Source organism: Cornus florida, unplaced genomic scaffold, assembly GCF_030987335.1.
Source record: "Cornus florida cultivar Cherokee Brave unplaced genomic scaffold, ASM3098733v1 CherokeeBrave_3.0.0_Hap2_Chr11, whole genome shotgun sequence".
NCBI classification, from domain to species: Eukaryota; Viridiplantae; Streptophyta; class Magnoliopsida; order Cornales; family Cornaceae; genus Cornus; species Cornus florida.
The window spans coordinates 90727822-90748916 of NW_026775581.1; the positions used below are offsets into that span (position 1 = coordinate 90727822).

Consider the following 21095-nt stretch of genomic DNA (forward strand, 5'->3'; position numbering starts at 1 on the left):
CTACTAATTACCAACTTTCCAGGTGATCTGAAAAAAAAAAAAGTTCATACAGTCATGTCTTCTGTGACTGTCTCGTCCCAATTGTGCCAAAGAAGCAGTTTCCATTGTTATTACTTTCCTCTGCAATTGTATGCATTTGGTAGAGTTATGCTGTGATCATTAGTTGCTGGTTTTGTTCGGTAAAGGATGTTACTGATGCCATTGCTTGTAGTCGTTCTCAAGTCATTTGGTTTTCTTTGCTTTTAATTCGAGGAGCTTGTTTGGTTTGGGTTGCTCTGTTTTCTTTCTTTCCAGGGGTATGCCTCCTTGACTCTGTAACACTAGAGTTTTGGTTTTATATCAAGCTTTAATTATTAAAATAATAATAATAAGTGATTGCTAAAGTCAAGTGCCCATTATTATTATTATTATTATTTTTCCAGACTAGAACCTAAAAAAAGCAATGCAAAGTATTAGTTTCACAAAGTTCAACGAATAAGTTTTTTTCTAAATATGTGAATGTGGTTAGTTAAAAGTCACATCCACTTGGGAGCAGATATCTGAGAAGAAGCTGTAGAAAACCTGAAGAATCAAAAATTGCAAATAGGAGATGATATTTCAGGAAAAGAATAAAAAAATGTCCCACCAGATTTGTGGAATTGTGGCAAGAATGTGCCAATAAACTTTACCCAAAAAGTCCTGATATTTTACGAAAAGCCAGTTTTTTTTTTTTTTTTTTTTTTTTTTTTTTTTTTTTTAGGTAAAAACGAAAAGCAAGTTGAATCTGACTTTGTGAACAAAAAGGCACAGATCACTGTTTTTTTTAAGCATGTGGGATTTGTGGTATAACTCACTCTCTGTGTGTCTGTCTCCTATTGGTAGTTGAATTGCTTGCTTCCATGGATATCTTACTTGCAAGAAGCAGTCCGATTGGGGGAAATATGCTTTTTTGATGAGTAAGTGGACTTTGCAACTTCATGATCATGATGATGACCCAACAATTTGTCTCATTAGCTAGTGAAGACATCATCAACTATATCGTGCCTATGAGGACAATATGTATATTATTCATCTTTTGCTTTAAACAATGGCCGTATTCAAAGTACTCATTGGTGATGGAAAGTTAAAGGGCTCCATAACATTGCATAATTGTAATTTGTGTAAACCACTAGGCGCTTTCTGACAGTGCCATGAAAACGAAATTAAGCAGACAATCAATCCCATTACATCTTTTCAAATATGTTAACGAACAAAGAGGACTTTGAGAGCTCAGTACACCAAATTATTACTTAATATCTCAACATCTTAAAGGTGATGTTGAGTGATCTCTAAGTACGGTATTCTTCTCAGTCGTTGGATGTGATGGTGAGATTCATATGATCAATGATCCAACAACTAAAAAATTCGAGATACGGTTCCCGAAATATTATAAACTCTCTTACAATACATCCCAAAAAGAAGGATATCATATTCTAGCTTTTAAACAATTACCATGGTGTCATATAAATGAAATAACAATAATCAATCGTCAATATATGATGAAAGTTTGTGTTGCTTTAAATTGTATTGCAGCAATTCAAATCTCCAGTATAAATTGGTAACAATTCATAAGAAAATTCATACTCCAAAGACATATTATTATATATGTGATCGAAAAGGATTTCAACAAAGGAGTCACAATATAATGAGTATAAGATTGAACTTCTGAGTCCTCAGCTAGCAACTAGAAGATACATAATACATACTGCAACAAAATGCATAGATCACTATATTGAATTGGCACTTGAAATATAGAATGTAACACAACTCTCTTCGGTTTCACAAGATTAATTTCTTCCATGTTAACTTAAATTACTCATAGAGTGATGGATCGGATAACCTTGGCGTTGGGATTGCAACAAGAGGTATCTTCTTCTTCAACACAATCCCAAATTTCTCGGACAGGTCTAATTTCTCCCCTTGAGGCAGTTTCCAGTCAAAAGAGTGTAAAATTGAAGCAAGTGAAAACAAGAACATTCTTTCAGCCATTTCAGTCCCTGCACAAACTCTTCGGCCAGCCCCAAACGGTAAATAATTGAACTCATTTCCACTGTAATCACACTTGCCATTCAAAAACCTCTCTGGATCAAACTCCAATGGGTTTTCCCAAATCAAAGGGTCCCTATGTATCGCCCACACGTTGACGAAAACACGAGCACCTTTAGGAATTGTGTAACCTCCAACTACACAAGTCTGAATGGGGCAGTGAGGCACCAAGAGTGGGAGGGCTGGGTGCAAGCGCATAGTCTCTTTCATCACTGCATATAAGTATGGTAGTTTGCGAATATGAGACTCTTCCACTATGTTATTTTTGCCAACTACTGAGTCCAGTTCTTGCTGGACTTTTTGCATTACTTGTGGTTTGTTCATCATTTCAGCCGTGGCAAACTCAACTGTGATGGACACTGTGTCTGTCCCACCCAACACCATATCCTGTCCAAAACGTATTTCCAATTAAGTAAATATATATAACTATTCATGCATAAAATGAAAATATGGGCATGCATAATGTGACATTGGTTAATTATAACAAGGGGCGGAGCCTTTCATGGGCTAATCTAGGTTGCAGCACAGGTCCAAAAAAAAAATAATAAATAAATAAATTATTATTACTATGTCTTATCAGCTATAGTCCAGCCCAAGTTTTCAATCCATAATAAATGGCCCAGCCCACTAGCCTAGCAAACCAAAGTTAATCCATGAAGAAGTCCAAACTATTCAGCTTAATTTTAAGCAAAATAAAAACCCTTTTTAAGTTTTTATTTACCAAAAAAAAATCTCTTTTCAGTATTTAATCCTTTTTTTTTTTTCTTCAACAATGTTTTTTTCACTTTTTTAATCTTAGTGGAGATTTTTTAAAAAATTAAAAATAAAAATAACTTCAACATTCTGTTTAGAATGATATTTGATAATTGGGATTTTTTTTTTTTTTTTTATTATTGTCTAAAAATTTTGGATATTGGTTTATTTACTTTAGGTTAAATTTTGATTGTTTTATGTTGAATCATGTTGTTGGATCTGAGTTTTTTTTATATTTGGATTTCTCATAAAAACAAATAAATTTTTTTTTCAATAAATCACTTTCTCTGTTTAAAATATTTTTATTTTCCATTTGAATTTTTTCTTTAACCCTCTGCGCTTTCAAATCCCGTCTCTGCCCCTAATTATAACATATGAATTTAGATATAAATAAAGTGGACACATATACCATTAGTAAGGCTTTGAGATGAGTCATGGTGAGAGGCGTTTTGGCATCTCCTTCGTCTTTCAGCTGCAACAAGAACTGCAAGAAGTCTTTGGTCCCACCTTGTCCGTCCATTTTTAGGCGTTGATCAATCATGATATCGAACATCCGATCAAACCGCACTACCAATCCATTCATTTGCTTCTCAATCCCCTGCAAGTCAAACCGGGCCAAACCCGGATAAAAATCGGACAAGTTGGGCTTCCCCATCAGACACGTAATCTCCGCCGCCACTTGCTTGAACTCCGCCCCGAGGCTGGCCCTCTCCTCTCCCTTCACGGTGCCACCCCATAACATGCTTGTAATGACGTTGAGCGATGTGAGAAACATCTGCTCACCGAAGTTGACCGGTGACCCGACCCGACTGTAGAAGTACACGATTGCTTGCCGGATCTCCCTCCTTCGTAGCGCATAGACAGAGTCAAGAATGGCATTGCTTAGCATCCCACGGACACACACCTTCCTCAGCATGCGCCACTCTGGCCCATACTGAGTCCAAACAACGTCAGAGCCACCGCACATGGCGGCCTTGGCAGCCACCGTGACATCGCGGTTGGCAAAGGTGGCATCCTGGTCTTTCAACACCTGACGTGCCATGGCAGGCGAGCTGACCACAATGGCAACCTTTCTACCGAGCCATAGTGTGAGGATGGAGCCATAGGAGCGAGCCAGGCTGGCAAAGTAGGTATGTAGGTCGGGATCAAGAAATGGGAGGTTTCCGAGGAGTGGCAGGGACAATGGCCCTGGTGGCAATGGCGGGGTTTCATTTTTAGATTTAAAAAGAGACGGGATCCAATAATAATACCATAACACGGCAAGTACGATGAGCAGGCCCGTGAGGACTACACGGGCAAGCTCATCGTGACTGTTGTTGCTTTGCCACCACCATGACCATGCATCAGATAAGAAGGTGCTTAATTTTTGAATCATTTTGATCGATCGAGATTGTACTGAAGGAGATACAGGTGGAATTAAGAGAGTTGAATAACTATATGAAGAGTTAGGGGGTGGTGGTGGCAGCGTCGATAGATCTTTTGCTGGACAGCGAGAGGCTAGACTTTAAGGTGGTTTTCGTGGCAGGCAGTGTACCATATATGTTCTAGTACTAATAATTGAAGATAGGGTATCTCATGAAACCAAAGGCTGTGAAGCCTTCCGTGAGACAATTCGCTCCACGCGTGGGCCAAATTGAGATGTGTTTGGTTATCTATCAGGATGTAGATCAAGTAACTTCCGAGTGGTTGCTAATAATAATTTGGTACAATATGGGATATTCTTGATTGATTATAACATAATAGATGGTGTGTATTCAACTGTCTTTTAAATCCTCAGCTAATATATGTTGAATGGATCAGATATAAATCCCACTTGGCCTTTAGTTTGCCATCTATTGGAATTCATTGCACTGCTATAATTATTTTAGAGGGAAATTTAATTAGTGCATGATAACAAATTGATCGACAAGTTAAATGTGTTAGAAAATTTTAGAAGTGGCATAAGTCACCAGAGAGCAAAATAGGGAGTGTTTAAAATTTCAAAACAGAGCAATTTGCTCTCACTGATCAAAAACCAAGATCTCTTTACTTTCCGAATAAATAAATAAATAAACCAAGATCTCCGGTAAAGATGTTGCGATTGAAGTTTTAAAGGTCAGCAGGGCAATGAAATTTTATGAGGCTAATGTTAAGTAGGTGCTACACAGTCATATAGATGGATGACATGGGCAGTCTGCTTAGATTGGGACGTTCTAGACTTCTATAGGAAAGACCCTTTTGAAATACTAGAGCAATCTTGAATTGTCTAACACTGTATAAAATTGGACATAGTAGTCTAAAGTATATTAGTATTTACAAATTATTATCCAATTTTATATAGTATATATATATATTCTCCAGATAATAATTTGTAAATACTAATATACTTTAGACTACTATGTCCAATTTTATATATATATATATATAATTTTTTTTTGCCATTTCTCAAGAGAATTACTCTCTCCACCGTTAAATCATATACACTTCTTCTTCTTTCTTTCTTTTTTTTTATTCTTTTTTTTTTTTTTAAGACAATAAATTTATTGAAAAAGACAACTTTCATGTTTCTTTTATCCGCGTGGAAATTAATCCATTCACATATACTCATAATTACTAAGCATATCTCGTAATTTATTAAGAATATATTATGGGTGTTGATGTCAAAAATCTACACGTTCCAGAGTCGGTGGCGATTCCTGCAAAACAAGAGAAGTGATGACCGGAGTAGTGCCGGCCGGGTGCACTCCGACGGTCAAGTTAGTACTTGACGATCTAATATCCGATAAGGATTACATATAAAATTTATGGCGTACCTTTTTAGATTGACTGATCATTTCTTTTATAAAAGCATTGATGGTAGTAGTTGTTGACGCAAGATTCTCCCTGATCCAAGATGATATCGTTTCCTTCTTACAGGAATGGTAACTGTTGTTACGCATGGTAACCAAAGATTTTTTATAATTCCATAGAGATTTTGGAGAGGATAAATCCCTTACCCTTATCTTATTTTGATTTTGAGTTGCCTATTATTTTTATCCTCATCAGTTGTCCCCCATTCTCGTACTTGCTTGTCAAGCATCGAGAATGTGAAAGTGTTTTTTGACCGACATCTCTTTGGCAGAAATCATTCTCTTTTTAGGTTAGTCCTTGTTAGGTGACCTCTTTTTTTTTTTTTTTTTTTTTTTGATCTCTTAAGATTTGCCCGAACTTCATGAGCTGAGGGAGTAGGCTTTCTTAAGCTGAATGAGCTTACCTTTTAAAAAAGGAAAGTATATTTACGAGCTTTACTCAGCTCGCCCCTTAAAAAGAAATATATATTTTACGAACTTCACTCAGCTCGCCCTTTAAAAAAGGAAGTATATTTTACGAGTCTCACTCAACTCGCCCTTTAAAAAGGGAGGTATATTTTACGAGTTGATTTCGACCCCTTTTAATACGGAGGACAACAATTACGAGCTTCATTCAGCTCGGGCCCTTATAATACATGACACTTTTATATTAATCCCTTATAATACGGGGATGGCAACTACGAGCTTCATTTAACTCGCCCTTTAAAAAGGGAGTAGGTTCTCCAAGCTTCATGAACCTATCCTTTTCATATGGGAGGTTCATCTTCGTGAGTTTCGTCGCGGATCGACGAACTCAACATGTAAAACGATTCAGAGATCCATTCATGGGAAGGTTTGCTTTGTGAAAGAGATCTCGTGACGTGTGAGAGATTCTTCTCAAAATGACATGTCAAAAGCGTTATCTCATCTTTTTAATAAGAGAGACTAATTTTCGATAGTTGCGTGAGCTCATCTATTTGATAAGGAAGACTGATTTTCCAGAGTTTCGTGAGCTCGTATCTTTAATAAGAGAGGTTAATTTTCTGCCCCCATTCCCAAGCTTGCCTCTCATATGCAAGGAACACTAATGTGTACAGTTTGAACGGATAATATATATATATATATATATATATATATATATATATATATATATAAATTAGTACAATTAAGGCAAAAACTTATCATTGAGCATCATAGGACTAAAATCATCCATGGAGCTAGCGATTATTCTCTAGAATAAGAAATTTTTTATTTTTTATTTTTTTTTTAAACCCTATGAACAGTACCCCCGCGGGTACTATTCACATGAATAGTACTCACAAATAAAATTTTGTTTTTTTTTTTAAAAAACCCTGTGAACAGTACTCACAATTTTAATTTTTTTTATTTTATTTATTTTCCTGGGAACAATACTCGCAAAGCGTAGTATTCTATCGAAGGGTCCCCGGGTGAACTACATCATTATGTAGGTGAACAATATTTTGCAGACAATTGGAAACACATAAAAAATTGTTTCTCTTTAAATCATGTGAGGAAGTGTAGACATATATTTTGATATACGCGTAATGCATGAAACTTACCCAGTTAACAGCGATGATGAAGCGGTCGGGTGGGGCTTTCCAGCAATTTTACCGGATTGAGCAACTATACCCTTGCTTTTGGCCACGCAATCCATGAACTGTTCTCTTTCTTTTAGAGAAAGCCAGATTGTAAAGGGACTGAATTACATTTAAGTTTTGTCGTAGATTTCCCTTGTACGAACCATGATTTGTTGGGACTAATATACGTTCCCATAGACGGCGCCAACTGTTGATGCCAAAAATCTACACGCTCCGGAGTAGGTGGCGATTCCTGCAAAACAAGAGAAGTGATGACCGGCGTAGTGCCGGCCGGGTGCACTCCGACGGTACTTGACAATCTAATATCCGATAAGGATTACATATAAAATTTATGGCGTATCTTTTTAGGTTGACTGATCATTTCTTTTATAGAAGCATTGATGGTAGTAGTTGTTAACGCGAGATTCTCCCTGATCCAAGATGATATCGTTTCCTTCTTACAGGAATGGTAACTGTCGTTACACATGGTAACCAAAGATTTTTTATAATTCCATAGAGATTTTGGGGACGATAAATCCATTACCCTTATCTTATTTTGACTTTGAGTTGCCTATTATTTTTATCCTCATCAATGGGAATACTCATGTTGTGAGGAAAGTTTATTTCCATTGTGGTCGTCACTAGTTAGATGACAATATGGTTTATTCGTTATAACAACTACATGCAACAAAAAGGAGTCCTAGATAATATGGACAATTGGGTCTTTATTCTATGGCGACGAAGGAAAATCATAACCTTCGCTAGAAATTATACAAGCACGAACGGACCAGTGGCCTAGCGGTGTCAGGTTTTTACTTTCCAAAGGAAAATCAAAAGTTCAAGCCTCCATAAAAACATATGTGTGTGAGCATCAACTATGAAAAAAAAAAAGGACAAGCCCAGACAAACTGGCTCAACAACCCGGACAAGCCAGGCCCAGCCAACCTGGACCCAGACCAAAACCAGCAAAAACAACACAAAAACAAAACCCTCTGATAGAACTACCCGAAGACATGCACAGAAAACAGAGGGCAAACAGCAAGGAGAGAGCAATCCAAACTCAAACTAAGAGATGTGAAGTTATAACTTATGATACATTAAAATGTCTTGCAACAACTCAAATCTTCAGTATTCATTGCTAACAATTCATATGAAAATACATACTCGAAGACTTACATGTGAAAAAGGATTTCAGTAAAGGACTTGATAAATATTTGATCGAGTACTATAAGAGTCTATCACTATATTGAATTGCCACTTGAAACATAGAACCTACAACTTGTAGCAAACGCAATTGTCTTTGCTTCACTAGACTCATTCCATGTGAACTAAATTACTCATAGAGTGATGGATCGGATAATCTTGGCGTTGGGATAGCAACAAGAGGTATCTTCTTCTTTAACACAATCCCAAATTTCTCCTCCAAGTCTAATTTCTCCCCTTGAGGCAGTTTCCAGTCAAAAGAGTGTAAAAGTAAAGCAAGTGAAAACAAGAACATTCTCTCAGCCATTGCAGTCCATGCACAAATTCTCCTGCCAGACCCAAATGGGAAATAATTGAAGTCATTTAAACTGTAATCCCATTCACCATTCAAAAACCTCTCTGGGTTAAACTCCAACGAGTTCTTCCAAATCGAAGGGTCCCTGTGTATCGCCCAGACATTAACGAAAACACGAGCACCTTGAGGAATTGTGTAACCTCCAAATATTCACGTCTCGCTGGGGCAGTGAGGCACCAAGAGTGGGAGGGCTGGGTGCAAGCGTAGAACCTCTTTCATCACTGCATATAAGTATGGTAGTTTGTGAATATGAGACTCTTCCACAATTTTGTCTTTGCCAATGACTCTGTCCAGTTCTTGCTGGACTTCTTGCAGTACTTGTGGTTTGTTCATCATTTCAGCCATGGCAAACTCAACTGTGTTGTGGGTTGTCTCTGACCCACCCACCACCATATCCTGTCCAATTCACACAACACCATGTAAATGTCTTTCCATTTAAGTAACAACACAACTATTATTGCATACAGTGAATATTATGGCTCCTTTAGTACTTATATGGGCAGTACTGTACAGGAAAAAACTTTAATACCATACAGATAGTAATTTGTATCATCTTCCTCTTATCACTTAAAGACAACCCCTGCTTTTAAGTACTAAAATTCCAAATTCAAAAGAATAACTATAGAGAATACATTAATTATGTGCTGCTGTGAAATGCTACTTTTATTATGGTGCATCACAAGGAGTCCTATATGTCAGATACTATATATATATATATATATTGGTACATTATGATACAGGCTAACAGGCCCCATTATATATTCAGGAAAGTTTTGTAAATTTCAAGGATTTAATATACTAATATGTCAAAGCACATAGCATGTGGGGCATTCATGATATAATAAAGGGTTAATTATAACGACACCCCTGAAGTTTGTCGTATTGACAGGCATATATAAATTTGCCCTTTTTTGGATAATGAGACCCCCTGTCAGTTTTGTAATCCAAACAAGGCCTTATTGGTTGCGAAAAGACAATATTGCCCCTGAATATTTAAATCACTTTTATCCTAAAATATTATGCATGGCAAAATGTCTAATATACCCCTCAGTTACTATCAGCCACACAAAATGGCGCCATTTGGCGCCAGCTACTACCCACCCACCTACCCCATTTATTTCACCTTTGTCTGTTTCGCTAAACTTCTCAATTTCTCTATCACGATCACAATCTCTCTCAGTACTGTTTATCTGAAAGAAAACCAAAGCTTTACCCTTTTTTCCTGTCATTTTTCTATCACGATCTCTCTCACTGTTTATCTGCTCCAAAAATGTAACATTTATTTTTGGAACGCTAAAGTCAGTTGCTTGGTGTGATCAACAGTTTGGATTCTTGGTGGTTTATGTCGTGTTATTCATTTTTCTATTCTTCACATTCGATGTAAGTGATCTAACCTTTCCTCTGCGGCATATATGATGACTTTGTGCTTCTTTGTTATATAACTTTAGATATTGAGAGATATCTAATGAATTTTTTTATTTTTTATTTTTATATAAATTTCTTATTTCATGAACACTGAAGATGGTTGGTGGTGTAATCAACTGTTTGGATATTGGGGGGTTTGTGTTGTGATTGAGCATTTTTTTTTTTTTTTTTTTTTTTTTTCATGAACGCCAAGGTTGGTTGGTTGGTTGGTGTAATCAATCGTTCGAATTTTGGGGGGTTTGTGTTGTGATTAAGGGTTTTCTGATGTGTTTTTTTTTATTTATTAATTTGTTGTTATTTCATAAAATTAGTTACATATATGGTTTTTTTATAAGCGTTTTTTTTTATATTATTAATTTATTATTTTTTAAAAAAATTTGTTACATTTAGGGTTTCTGATTGAGAGTTTTATGTTCAATTTGTTATTAATTTATGTTTGAGGGTTTTATTATAAAATCGTTGTTATTATTTGGGGGTTATGCTGATATACTTGTACAGATTAATAAGATTATATGGTATAAGTTTGCATGTTAGTGACTTCTGCAACACTAGTGATTGGTCTGTTTGTGTTAATTGTATGACGGACCATGGGTCCCACTCTGGTTAACATGAACTGATTCAATCCTATCTTATGCATGTTGCATTACAATTTCTTTACCTATTTTGTATTAATGTTTTTTCTCAGTTGCAGATGGGTAATGACAAAGTCCATGATTTCCTACTTAATTTTGATGGTCACATACATGTGTTGAATGGGATAAATCCAAATGGATATAGTTTCTTGGACTTGTATTCATCTGTTTGTGCATTTATGCTTAGAAATGTTAATCAGACTGGTATGGCAGTGAATATATTTTACAAATTTCCTGGGAATTTTGGTAGACTGCTATTAAATGGGGATGATGATATGATCATTATGTTTGAAATGAACTCAGATATCAGAGAGATAGATATAATTGTTGAATTTGTTGACAAGGGTGTTCCAATTGATTTAGACAGTCAATGTCCACTACAAAATTCTGAGGGGGAAGATGAAGACAGTGAGGGGGAAGATGAAGACAGTGATGATTCTCAGAAATCTAATTACAGTTTCTCAAACAGTGATGATGGTGAGGATTGGAATGAGGGAAATGAGGCACATGATTGGGATAATATTGAATTAGAAAGTGAGAGTTCTGATAATAGTTGTGGAGATTTATCAGATTATAATGATAGTGCTGAATTTAGTGGAGAAAGTGGTGATGAAAGGAAAGGTTCTGTGCATCAACACATCAAAGGGATAGTGTTCAAGTATGGTGCTAATGGAGAGATTAAATTTGTGAAGGATCATTTGTTTGATGACATCAATCACTTCAGGACCGTGTTGAATGAGTATTCAGTTCAAAAGGGTTTCAAATTGGTGATGAAGAAGAATGAAAGAATTAGAGTGACTAGTCATTATGGGAACCCAGGTTGTCATTGGAGAATCCATGCAACAGTATTGGAAGACCAAGTTACCTATAAGGTTAAGACAATTGGTCCAGAACACACTTGCATTAGAACCACTAAGAACAAGGTGGTCACTTCTACTTTTATAGCAAACAAACTTGTTAACAAATTTAGAAATCAACCTGACATCAGTTTAGAGAAGTTGGAACAAAAAGTTAGAGAGATCACTTTAAGGTGGAAGTAAGTGAGGCATGTTTGAGGAGGGATAGAAAGAAAGCTTTAGAAAAGAATGAAGGAACCCATGCTGATTCATTTTCCAAACTGTGGAATATGCAGCTGAGATTCAAAAAACCAATCTTGGGACTTTGGTGTTTATAAAGCATTCACAAGAAGAGGAACCAAGGTTTATAAGAATGTTTTTATCATTTGCAGCAGTATTAAATGGCTTTAGGGATGGCTGTAAACCATTATTGGTCTGGATGGTTGTTTTTTGAAAGGTCTATTTGGTGGTATTTTAATTAGTGCAGTGAGGCTTGATGGGAATAATGAGTTATACTCATTTGCATTTGCAGTAGTGGAGTCTGAAAGCAAAGAAAATTGGACGTGGTTTTTGGAACACCTACACAAAATCACTGGTGACACATATGGGAATTTGGCTTGGGTAATAATGACTGATGGTCAAAAAGGAATACTTCCAGCTGTGGATAAGGTATGTCCTCATGCTCTTAATAGAAGGTGTTATAGGAATATTTATGCTAACTTTAGAACATTATATCCTGGTGTTAAGTATAGAAAATTATTTTGGGTGGCAGCTAGGGCTCATAGAGAGTTAGAATTCAACAATGATATGGCAAAGATACAAAATAATTGTCCAGAAGCATGACAGTGGTTGATGGACCATCCACTTGAAACATGGGCAAAGCATAGGTTTGATGAGAGACAGAAGTGTGATTTTCTAACAAATAATGCAGTTGAGTCATTAAACTCATGGCTTAAGAAGGTGAGGGCAAAACCTATAACTGTTATATTTGAGGGTATAAGAACTAAGCTTATGAGCAAATTCTCTAAAAGGTTTCAGAAATCTGCTACTTGGAATAATTTTGCAGTCCCAAAAATCATAAACAAGTTGAATTTAGTTATTGAAAAGGCAGGAACATGTCAATTGATCTGGCCAGGTGATGACTTCTATGAGGTAACAGAGGAAAATACCTTCAAATGTATTGTCAATCTTCAGAGCAGAACTTGCTGATGCAGGGAATGGCAACTCACTGGTATGCCATGTAAGCATGCAGCAATATGTATTACATGGAGAAGAGAGAATATTGAGGAGTATTGTCACGAATTCTTCAGTAGGTACACTTACGTGAAAGCTTACAAAAATATTATATATCCCATGCACCATGAGACTTTATGGGATAAAGTACCTAAGAAGGATTTGCTTCCTCCAATTCTAAAAAGGCCTGCAGGAAGACCTAGAGTGCAAAGAAAGAGGGAAGCTGATGAACCACGGGCTAGTAAGAGGTCTACCATTATTCATTGTAGCATATGCATGGGTACTGGACACAACAAAAGGGGCTGTCAAAGGGCTCCAGTTCAAAGCAAAGGATCAAGGAAAAGAAAACAAGGGTCAGCATCAACTTCAACAACAACTTCAAGAAAAGGAAGGAGAGGAAAGAAAAGTGAAGGAGCATGGACAAAGAGTCAAGCCGCAGCAGCAACAGTAGCACAGGTAATCCTTGCTTATTTTAAATTCGTTTAATTTCCTTTAAAAAAATTCAAATTTTTTTAAAATCAAATCCAATTTTTTTTTTTTTTTCCAGGTAATCCTTTTTATTTTAAATTCATTTAATTTCCTTTAAAAAAAGTCAAATTTTTTAAAAATTAAATCCAATTTTTTTTTTCAAATAATCCTTGGTTATTTTAAATTCGTTTAATTTCCTTTAAAAAAAAGTCAATTTTTTTTAAAAATCAAATCCAATTTTTTTCCTTTTCAAAATTCTCTCATTTTTCTTTCCTTTTTAAATTTTTTGTTAACTATTTTTCTTTCTTAAATTACTCATTGGTTGACATATTATTTTGAGTAATTTCTCTTCTTTTGTCTCTTTGTTTTATAGAATCTTTATTTATTGTCGTGATTATTAATTTGCATTTGTTTGATTTGCCATATTATTTTGAGTAATTTTTCTTCTTTTGCATTTGTTTGATATGCCATAGTTATTTTTTAATGTACACTTGCAATTGTAGATCAGTGGTTATGCACAACTCACTCAGTCTAGTAGAGTTGCAGGAACATCAGCACCACCACAAGCCAACCAGTCCACCCAGTCCAATGTAAGCACTTATTTGATTTGCATTTGTTTTTCTCACTGTAAATATCTTACTTCAGTTCAGATGTTATTTCTAAATGGATGGATTTTTTTGTTCTATTTTTGTAGGTTACAAATTATGCACAACCCATACAATCAAGCATATCAGCAACAACTACACCACCCACTCAGTCCAATAGAACCTCAACAAGTGATGGAGTATTTAGTCCACCCTGCTACTAAGATTTGGCAATCAACAACATGTTTTTTGGGAGTTAGGTAATGTTTATGTTTTTGTAAATGCCACATATGAAACATAGAAGAACACGAGTTGTGTTGTTTTTTTGTTAATTGGGTAACACTGGAAAGTTAGTTTTTGTTTGCACAATTATTTTATTGCACATGCATTTGTTGTTAATTGCATAACATAGTTGCTAACTGCACCTCAAAGTTGGTTAATTTTTGGCGTCAAATGATGGCTATGTAATGACTGTAATGCTACTTTATTCAGGTTAAGAATTTATTAATGTTAAATGATAGTTATGTAATGGGCTACTGAATTACTTGCATTTTTTTTTTTTCCTGGTGCAAAGCTTTTGTTGTTACAATGTTACAAAGGACAACAGAAGTACTTACCAATTTTATTTTATTTTATTTTTTGTTGCAAAGCTTAAATTCCATTGTAATTGCAAAGCTTCAATTTTATTTTGGTGCAAAGCTTCAGTTCCATGTAATTTTTTTTTTTTTTTTTTTTTTTTTGGTGCAAAACTTTGTACTTAAAATGAAACAAATCTTCCACTTGCCATTTTCTGTATTATTTTTCTTTTATTTCACTATTTGTATTTTGACATGTATATATATATGGCAAGATTCATTACAAGTACCATTAATATTAAATGTAGGTTATATATAGCAAGTTGCATTATATATAGCAAAATTTGTTGTAATTAACCTTGTCAATATGGTAGTTATGCCTGTGAGAATTTTTGGCACCAAATCAGCAGGTTTGGCAGTTATGCACTTTTTTTTACCCATCAAATGGTAATAAGGGTAGTTTGGTCCAATTAATTCAAATAGAAAGTCATAAAGGTCCACAAACAAGTCAAAGGGCAAATTGGTCCATTTTTCGTCTGTTAGGCGTGCTAGATGGTGTCAGGGGGTGTTTTGTCAACTTTATTAAATTTTAAGGGGTCTCATTGTTCAAAAAAGGGCAAACTTATATATGCCTGTCAATACGGCAAACCTCAGGGGGTGTCGTTGTAATTAACCCTATAATAAAATATTTGAGCTCAAAAAACTATAACACAGTGCTCAATATATTAACATTAACCCCTTTTCCAGTTATATTAATATAGGTCACAAATTCATCACAATCAAGAAAATAGTATTACATATGTGTAATACACTCTTTTTGAGCTGCACTTCTTGCTGATAAATGTAGCAAAGTAGTGACTCTCACTCAATAAAGAATGCTAGGCCATTCATTTATTAGCTACTATTAGCCTTTGTCGTCCCTGAATGCAAAACTAGTAAGGTTTGTGCATGGGTTTGTGATTGACTTAATTAGTGAAATAATAGAGACTAGCTGTTAATTAGTAGTTAATTGATAAAAAAATTATTGATATTGTTGGTTAAGAACTTGAGATTAGCTTGTCATGTTGCTAAGTAAAGAGTAGAATCAAAATACTTGCCTGGTCATGGTAATGCTAATTTTATAACCAAACCAAAACAAGGTTTGGCACTTCCATCTCTAAACAAAGCTCCACCACAAGTCACAATCCTACTACTCTTTTAGGACTTCCATTTTGCAATGTCTCCAAAACTTCCAAGTCCTCTAACATGAATGGTTGGTTGCGTGACTCGTTGACTCACATTCGTGTGTTGGGAGTTATTGGATATTAAAATTTAATATCTCAAAACTTGATTAATTTTTATATACTTCGAAAAAAAATTATTAAATTTATCAAAACTTCAAATTCAAGAAGAAAGCTTAATATCACGTTTTTCTTCTTTCTTTTTTAAATGTTGTTTTTATAAAGTAAAATGATGTTGTTTATTTCATCACTACCACCGCAACCTGTTTCAAAGTAACAATAAAATAAATGAACCAAGCACAATAAACAATTCCATACACAATTATTTACTAAACACCATGGTAGATTTTAAGGGTTTTGGCACTTGATTTGATACTTTTGTTCATCATTTTTTAGTCTACAAAACATTACTTTAGTGAGTTGCACTATAAGATTATCAATGTTTAATTTGGAATTTTTTAATATATCTTTACTATTAAGTAAAAGCTTTGAAACATTAACGCTTCAGAAACATCTTTTATAAATTCTGTTACATCAAATAAATTGTCTGTCTTTTCTTCTATTATAGGTATGAGGATGCGGCAAGTGGCATGGGCCAGATAAGGATCGCGGAAACGAGATCGGGTCGAACCCTGGAGTGGGCCGAACCTGGGGGGTCCACCGAGGAAGGTCAAGCCCATTGCAAGACCCAACCCAGAAGGAAGAGAACTTCCGGGTATGAGCCCAATATAATTAATTAACCGCAAAAGAGGTCATAGCCTATAAATAGACCATGACGGGTGGAAAGTAAAGGGGGGAAGAAAGCTAGAAAGAGAGAGAGGGAGAGAGTGTGAGGAAACGAAATCTTGTATCTTCAATTGGCGCCGTCTGTGGGAACCGAGGACGAAGATCAATTCGAGCCCGATCAGTACCATATTAGTTCAATCGAGTTTGTGAATATGCAATGTGACTTCTGGAAGTTGAATCCAGATCAGTGAGATTGTAGTTTACTCCGAGGGAATTCTTGCTTATTGTGGATTTTGAGGCATTTGCTTTGGAAGGACGCAATTGCGATTTGCTCAGTTGCAGTCAGATCCGACGAGTTTGAAGCTAGAAAAGTTCAGATCTAGCAAACAACGATCACGATTCGGTAAAGTTAAGCCCAGATCTAGCGGAATTTGCATCGGTAACGCTTAAATTTGTTTCGAAGTTCGTAATTCATGCCTTTGTTTCGATCTGGAATCATGATAGGGGGTGACAACTCTAATACGGTTAAGAACATCCAGCAAGTGAAACTTAATGAGTTGATGAACATGATCGAAGCTCTCTGAAGAGAAAATGCAGATCTAAGGAATGAAATATAGCGTCAAGAAGCTCCAATAATTCCACGACCACTTCCGGTAGGCGAAGAAGGTGCACGTACCGATGCAGCTCATCACGGTGAGGAAGTTGAAAACAATCTAGTTGATCCTCACCGCGAGGAAATCCGATGAGACGGTTTGCCGCCAAATCTTCGTCGTATGGATGATCGTGAAGGATCGATTCACATGGATCCACGGCGTGAGCAGATCAGGCGAAACGAAGCGATGACTTTTGATCCACCTCAAGAAACGCTCAACCGAGGTGAAGCAACAGAGTTGATTCGTCAAAAAGCTATGCCTCCATGGCGCAAGGACTTTGTTGAGGATAGATCATTCGATCCGACTTACCGGCCTTCCATGACAACGTTCGACTACCACAGCTCAGAGAGGAGATCAGTAGACCAGAGAGCAGCCGCGGGATTTCAGAGGGAGAATGAAGCACTCCGTTCAGCAGCTCGAACGGTGGATTCACCGTTCACCGATGAGATTCTGAATGCTCCGAGTCCGAGGAAATTTTCCATGCCCGTTTTCATTCTATTCGACGGAACGACTGATCCGATCGATCATGTGTATCACATCCAGCTGAAAATGGCCCTAAACACTGAGAATGATTCTTTGATGTACAAGTGCTTTCCTACAAGTCTAGCCGGACCAGCTCTGATTGGTTCAAGAACCTGCCGAGGGGTTCGGTGGATAGTTTCCGAAGCCTGTGCGATCGGTTCATAAGCCAATACTATGGAAACAAGCGTCCAGCGAAAGATATTTCGAGCTTATTCACAATGAAGCAACATGCTGAAGAGCGTCTCCAGGCTTTCCTAACCAGGTTTAACCTAACCAAGAGCATGGTTATTGAATGCCACCCTTCAACGGCAGTTCAAGCATTCATTCTGGCTATGAATCGTGGCACCCTGTTTCACGCAAGTTTGGTGGTCAACACGCCGAGGACTATGGATGAACCTAACGAAAGAGCCGATGGATTTGTACGCTTGGAAGAAGAAGAGGCGGCAAACGCTCGGAAGACATCCATTATATCCACGGAAGAAAAGACCAAAGCAAAGATCAGGCAAAAACAGGTCCAACCGCAACGCTCCTCGTAGAAATCTGAGAAGAGGCCTAGAGAGGAAGAGCTGATTACTCCATTGAAAGTTACCCTAGCAAGACTGTACCAAGAAAATAAAGATAAGTTTCGACCTCCTTTACCAATCAGGCAACCTCTCGAACAGAGGGATCAGTCTAAACACTGTGCATTTCATTCTGATTTTGGTCATGTAATACCCTTAATTTTAAAAAATGATAGTCTCGGCATTTTTTTTTTTAACATATTTAAAACTTTATTTTATTATCTTTATCGCATTTTTATTTAATTGGTTATTTGAACTTTGACTTAAATTGTTTACGTGATTTTTTGGTTTAATTGTTGTTTACCTATGTGGCATGTGTTTTAAATTGAATTAAGTGTTTTTAATTATTTAATTAGGTTTTTAATTGAAATTAATTAGTTAAGTGGATTTAATTATGTAATTGTTTTTTCATTTATTTCTGTTTTAAGTTACAGTTAAATTTAGGGTTGCAATTACATAGGTGGCCGACGTAGGTATTTATCTTAGGTCGGTTTATGGGCCGAGATGGGCTTTGGCTTAAGGTTACATGGATTAGGGTTTAATCACTAAGCCTATAAGTATGTGTGTCACGGTGGTTTAGGGTTTGAGAATAATTAACCGGAATTTCTGTAAAAACAACAGAGACCGTGAGATACAGAGGGAGAGAAACAGAGAGCAGTTGTGGGAAAACAGAGTGAGGCTTAAGAGGATTTGTACAGAGAGGACCAAGGAGGTTAAGTAAGGATTAGAGACAGAGTTATAGGAAGCTTGGCGGCGTTCAGAATTGCCAGAAAACTTAGAGACGACGCAGGGATTTCAAGATTGAAATCACAGGCAAGTTCTTTTCTTTCTCCTTCCCTTTGGCTCGTGTTCTGTGCACCTAGATAGTCTCTAGGGATTAACTAATTAGTAAATGAAACTTATGTGTTCAATGTATGCTTGTTGATGATTTGTTTGCATCGAATCCAAATCTGTTTATAGTTCGTGTATTGTTTGCTTCCTGTTCTGTTCATTAAAGCATATTAAAAATCTGTTGCGTTTTGGTTATGATTCTTGCCTCTATCTTCTGTAAACAAACCCTAGGGATGTTAGTGGGATGTTATAAGACTCCTAAGATCAGTTTGTGAAGAGAAACAGAGAGGTTGGAATAGAATTATGATTTCAGTTTTGTTCCTAACGCAGGTTAGTTCGGTAGCAAATTTAGTCTCTGTAATTGTTTTAATTGTTGTTCAAGCCATTGGGATGCTACTGGGTATTGATAGGACACCTAAGTTTGGTTTTAAAAAATAACAGAGGGTTAGGAATAAGCCGGAGAAGGAGCACAAGAGCTGAAACACGCACCGGGGACGAAGGCTCACACAGGAGGTGAGAGCCGGCTCCATGGAAGTGGGAGCCGGCTCCCACAACAAAGTGGAGCCGGCTCTAGGTTGGAAAAGAGCCTGCTCCAAATTCTGGAGCAGGCTCCCTTGTTGTTTTTAATTTCTTTTACGATTTTTTTTTATTTTCTACATACTATGTTCACTGTTGGAGCATGGAGACTGTTTGAATGAAATTGGAACTTTACAGAGGGATCAAGGAATGAATTTTGAGTGTTATTAAGACCCTAAATTGAGTAAAGTTTAATTCTAAGTTGTTGGGACAAACAGTGTAAAAATTAAGGCACTTAACACATGGAAGTTGAATTAATTGTTGAATTAAAATTCAGCAATTTGATGGAACATAATGTGTTTATAAAACTTGTTTTAGAATACATTCAAGTGCATGATAAGGTCATCTAATTATTAATTTTGATCTATGCATGCTTAGGAGGCTAGTTGCTGAATTATTAAATTGTTTACTGCAACTATATGGTTAATGTTTGGATTTAAACTGCTGAAATATTTAAACAATCTTCTGAATTGTTTTAGCAATTTATTGGTTAATAATAGGATTATTTAACCTATTCACATGCATGATGGAGTCCCTGACATATTAAATTTGGTCTATGCATGCTCTGGATGTTAGTTGTTGATTTGTTAAATCGTTTCCTGCAACTATATGGTTAAATGCTTGCTGAAGCTTTAAATATTTTTCTGCAATTATGTGGATGGTAGTTTTTGGTCTGTAAATTATTGAACTGTTATATATGTTGTAATTTACATGGATATGGAGGATGGTATGTACCGGTATGGGACGGTGACATACTAGGGACGGTTTAGCTCAAAACGCATAAACCTAACCTAATGGATTAATGGAATGGATTGAAAGATATCGAATCCTAATTGTGACTAAGTCAGATCAGCTGTAAACAAGTTGGATGACTTCCTGGATTAATGAATGGTAGTTAAGTCATATCAACTGAATAAGTTGAATGACTAACTAGTTGGTTTATTGTATGACAGTTTAATAAATAGTTGAACTGCATACCCTGGATTTGGACGGACTTATATATATGGTTATGGTACCACGAGTTGAGCTTGAGTCTCAGACTCGTTGGTTAGGGTGCGTATATGCAGTGGATGCGTAGCTGGTTATAATAGGTTGAGGTGTACCCTGTTAGGTCTAGGTACTCATGCCCACCTTTGGGTGCGTATTCGCATGTTGCCTTCTATTCAGGTTGAGACCCCTATTATAGACTAATGAATGTCCCTTAGTGTGGATATATTTATACGTATGGACTGGATAGATATTGTGAGGTGTCTACGGTGTATCTGCGTATCGGGTCACTGTATGGATTGCAGTTAGATTAGAACTTGCTCGTGGGTCTGACCCACTCCTTTATTATTCTTTTCAGGTACAGGACGGTTCCAGCCTTAGAGCTTGATCGTGCTTGTCGAGGACAGTCTCACTCTCATCTGAATACGTAGGACTTCTCTCGATGTTTCTAGCATTATCTATTTTCAGTTTTCAGTTTCAGTTGAAC

At 36.4% G+C, this 21095-nt stretch overlaps 1 protein-coding gene and 1 pseudogene across 1 annotated transcript; both read right to left on the reverse strand.

The window, feature by feature from the left end:
* Positions 1-1587: 1587 nt before the first annotated feature.
* Positions 1588-4338, reverse strand: LOC132283419 (flavonoid 3'-monooxygenase CYP75B137-like). The gene is made up of 2 exons (XM_059785361.1): positions 3227-4338; positions 1588-2451 (listed from the first exon to the last, which is right to left on the reverse strand). The coding sequence occupies exons 1-2, from the start codon at positions 4190-4192 to the stop codon at positions 1831-1833; spliced, it is 1587 nt and encodes a 528-aa protein (XP_059641344.1). The 5' UTR covers positions 4193-4338; the 3' UTR covers positions 1588-1830.
* Positions 4339-8555: 4217 nt separating this feature from the next.
* On the reverse strand, positions 8556-9374 carry LOC132285629 (flavonoid 3',5'-hydroxylase CYP75B138-like; annotated as a pseudogene).
* Between the last annotated feature and the right edge of the window lie 11721 nt (positions 9375-21095).

What these genes read in the sequence shown, in the direction of transcription:
- LOC132283419 (XM_059785361.1), bottom strand. Translation starts at nt 4,192, where the DNA reads ATGATTCAAAAATTAAGCACCTTCTTATCTGATGCATGGTCATGGTGG. An exon ending in ATCTCAAAGCCTTACTAATG is followed by an intron (nt 2,452 to 3,226) that starts GTATATGTGTCC and finishes CGTTTTGGACAG; the next exon opens with GATATGGTGTTGGGTGGGAC.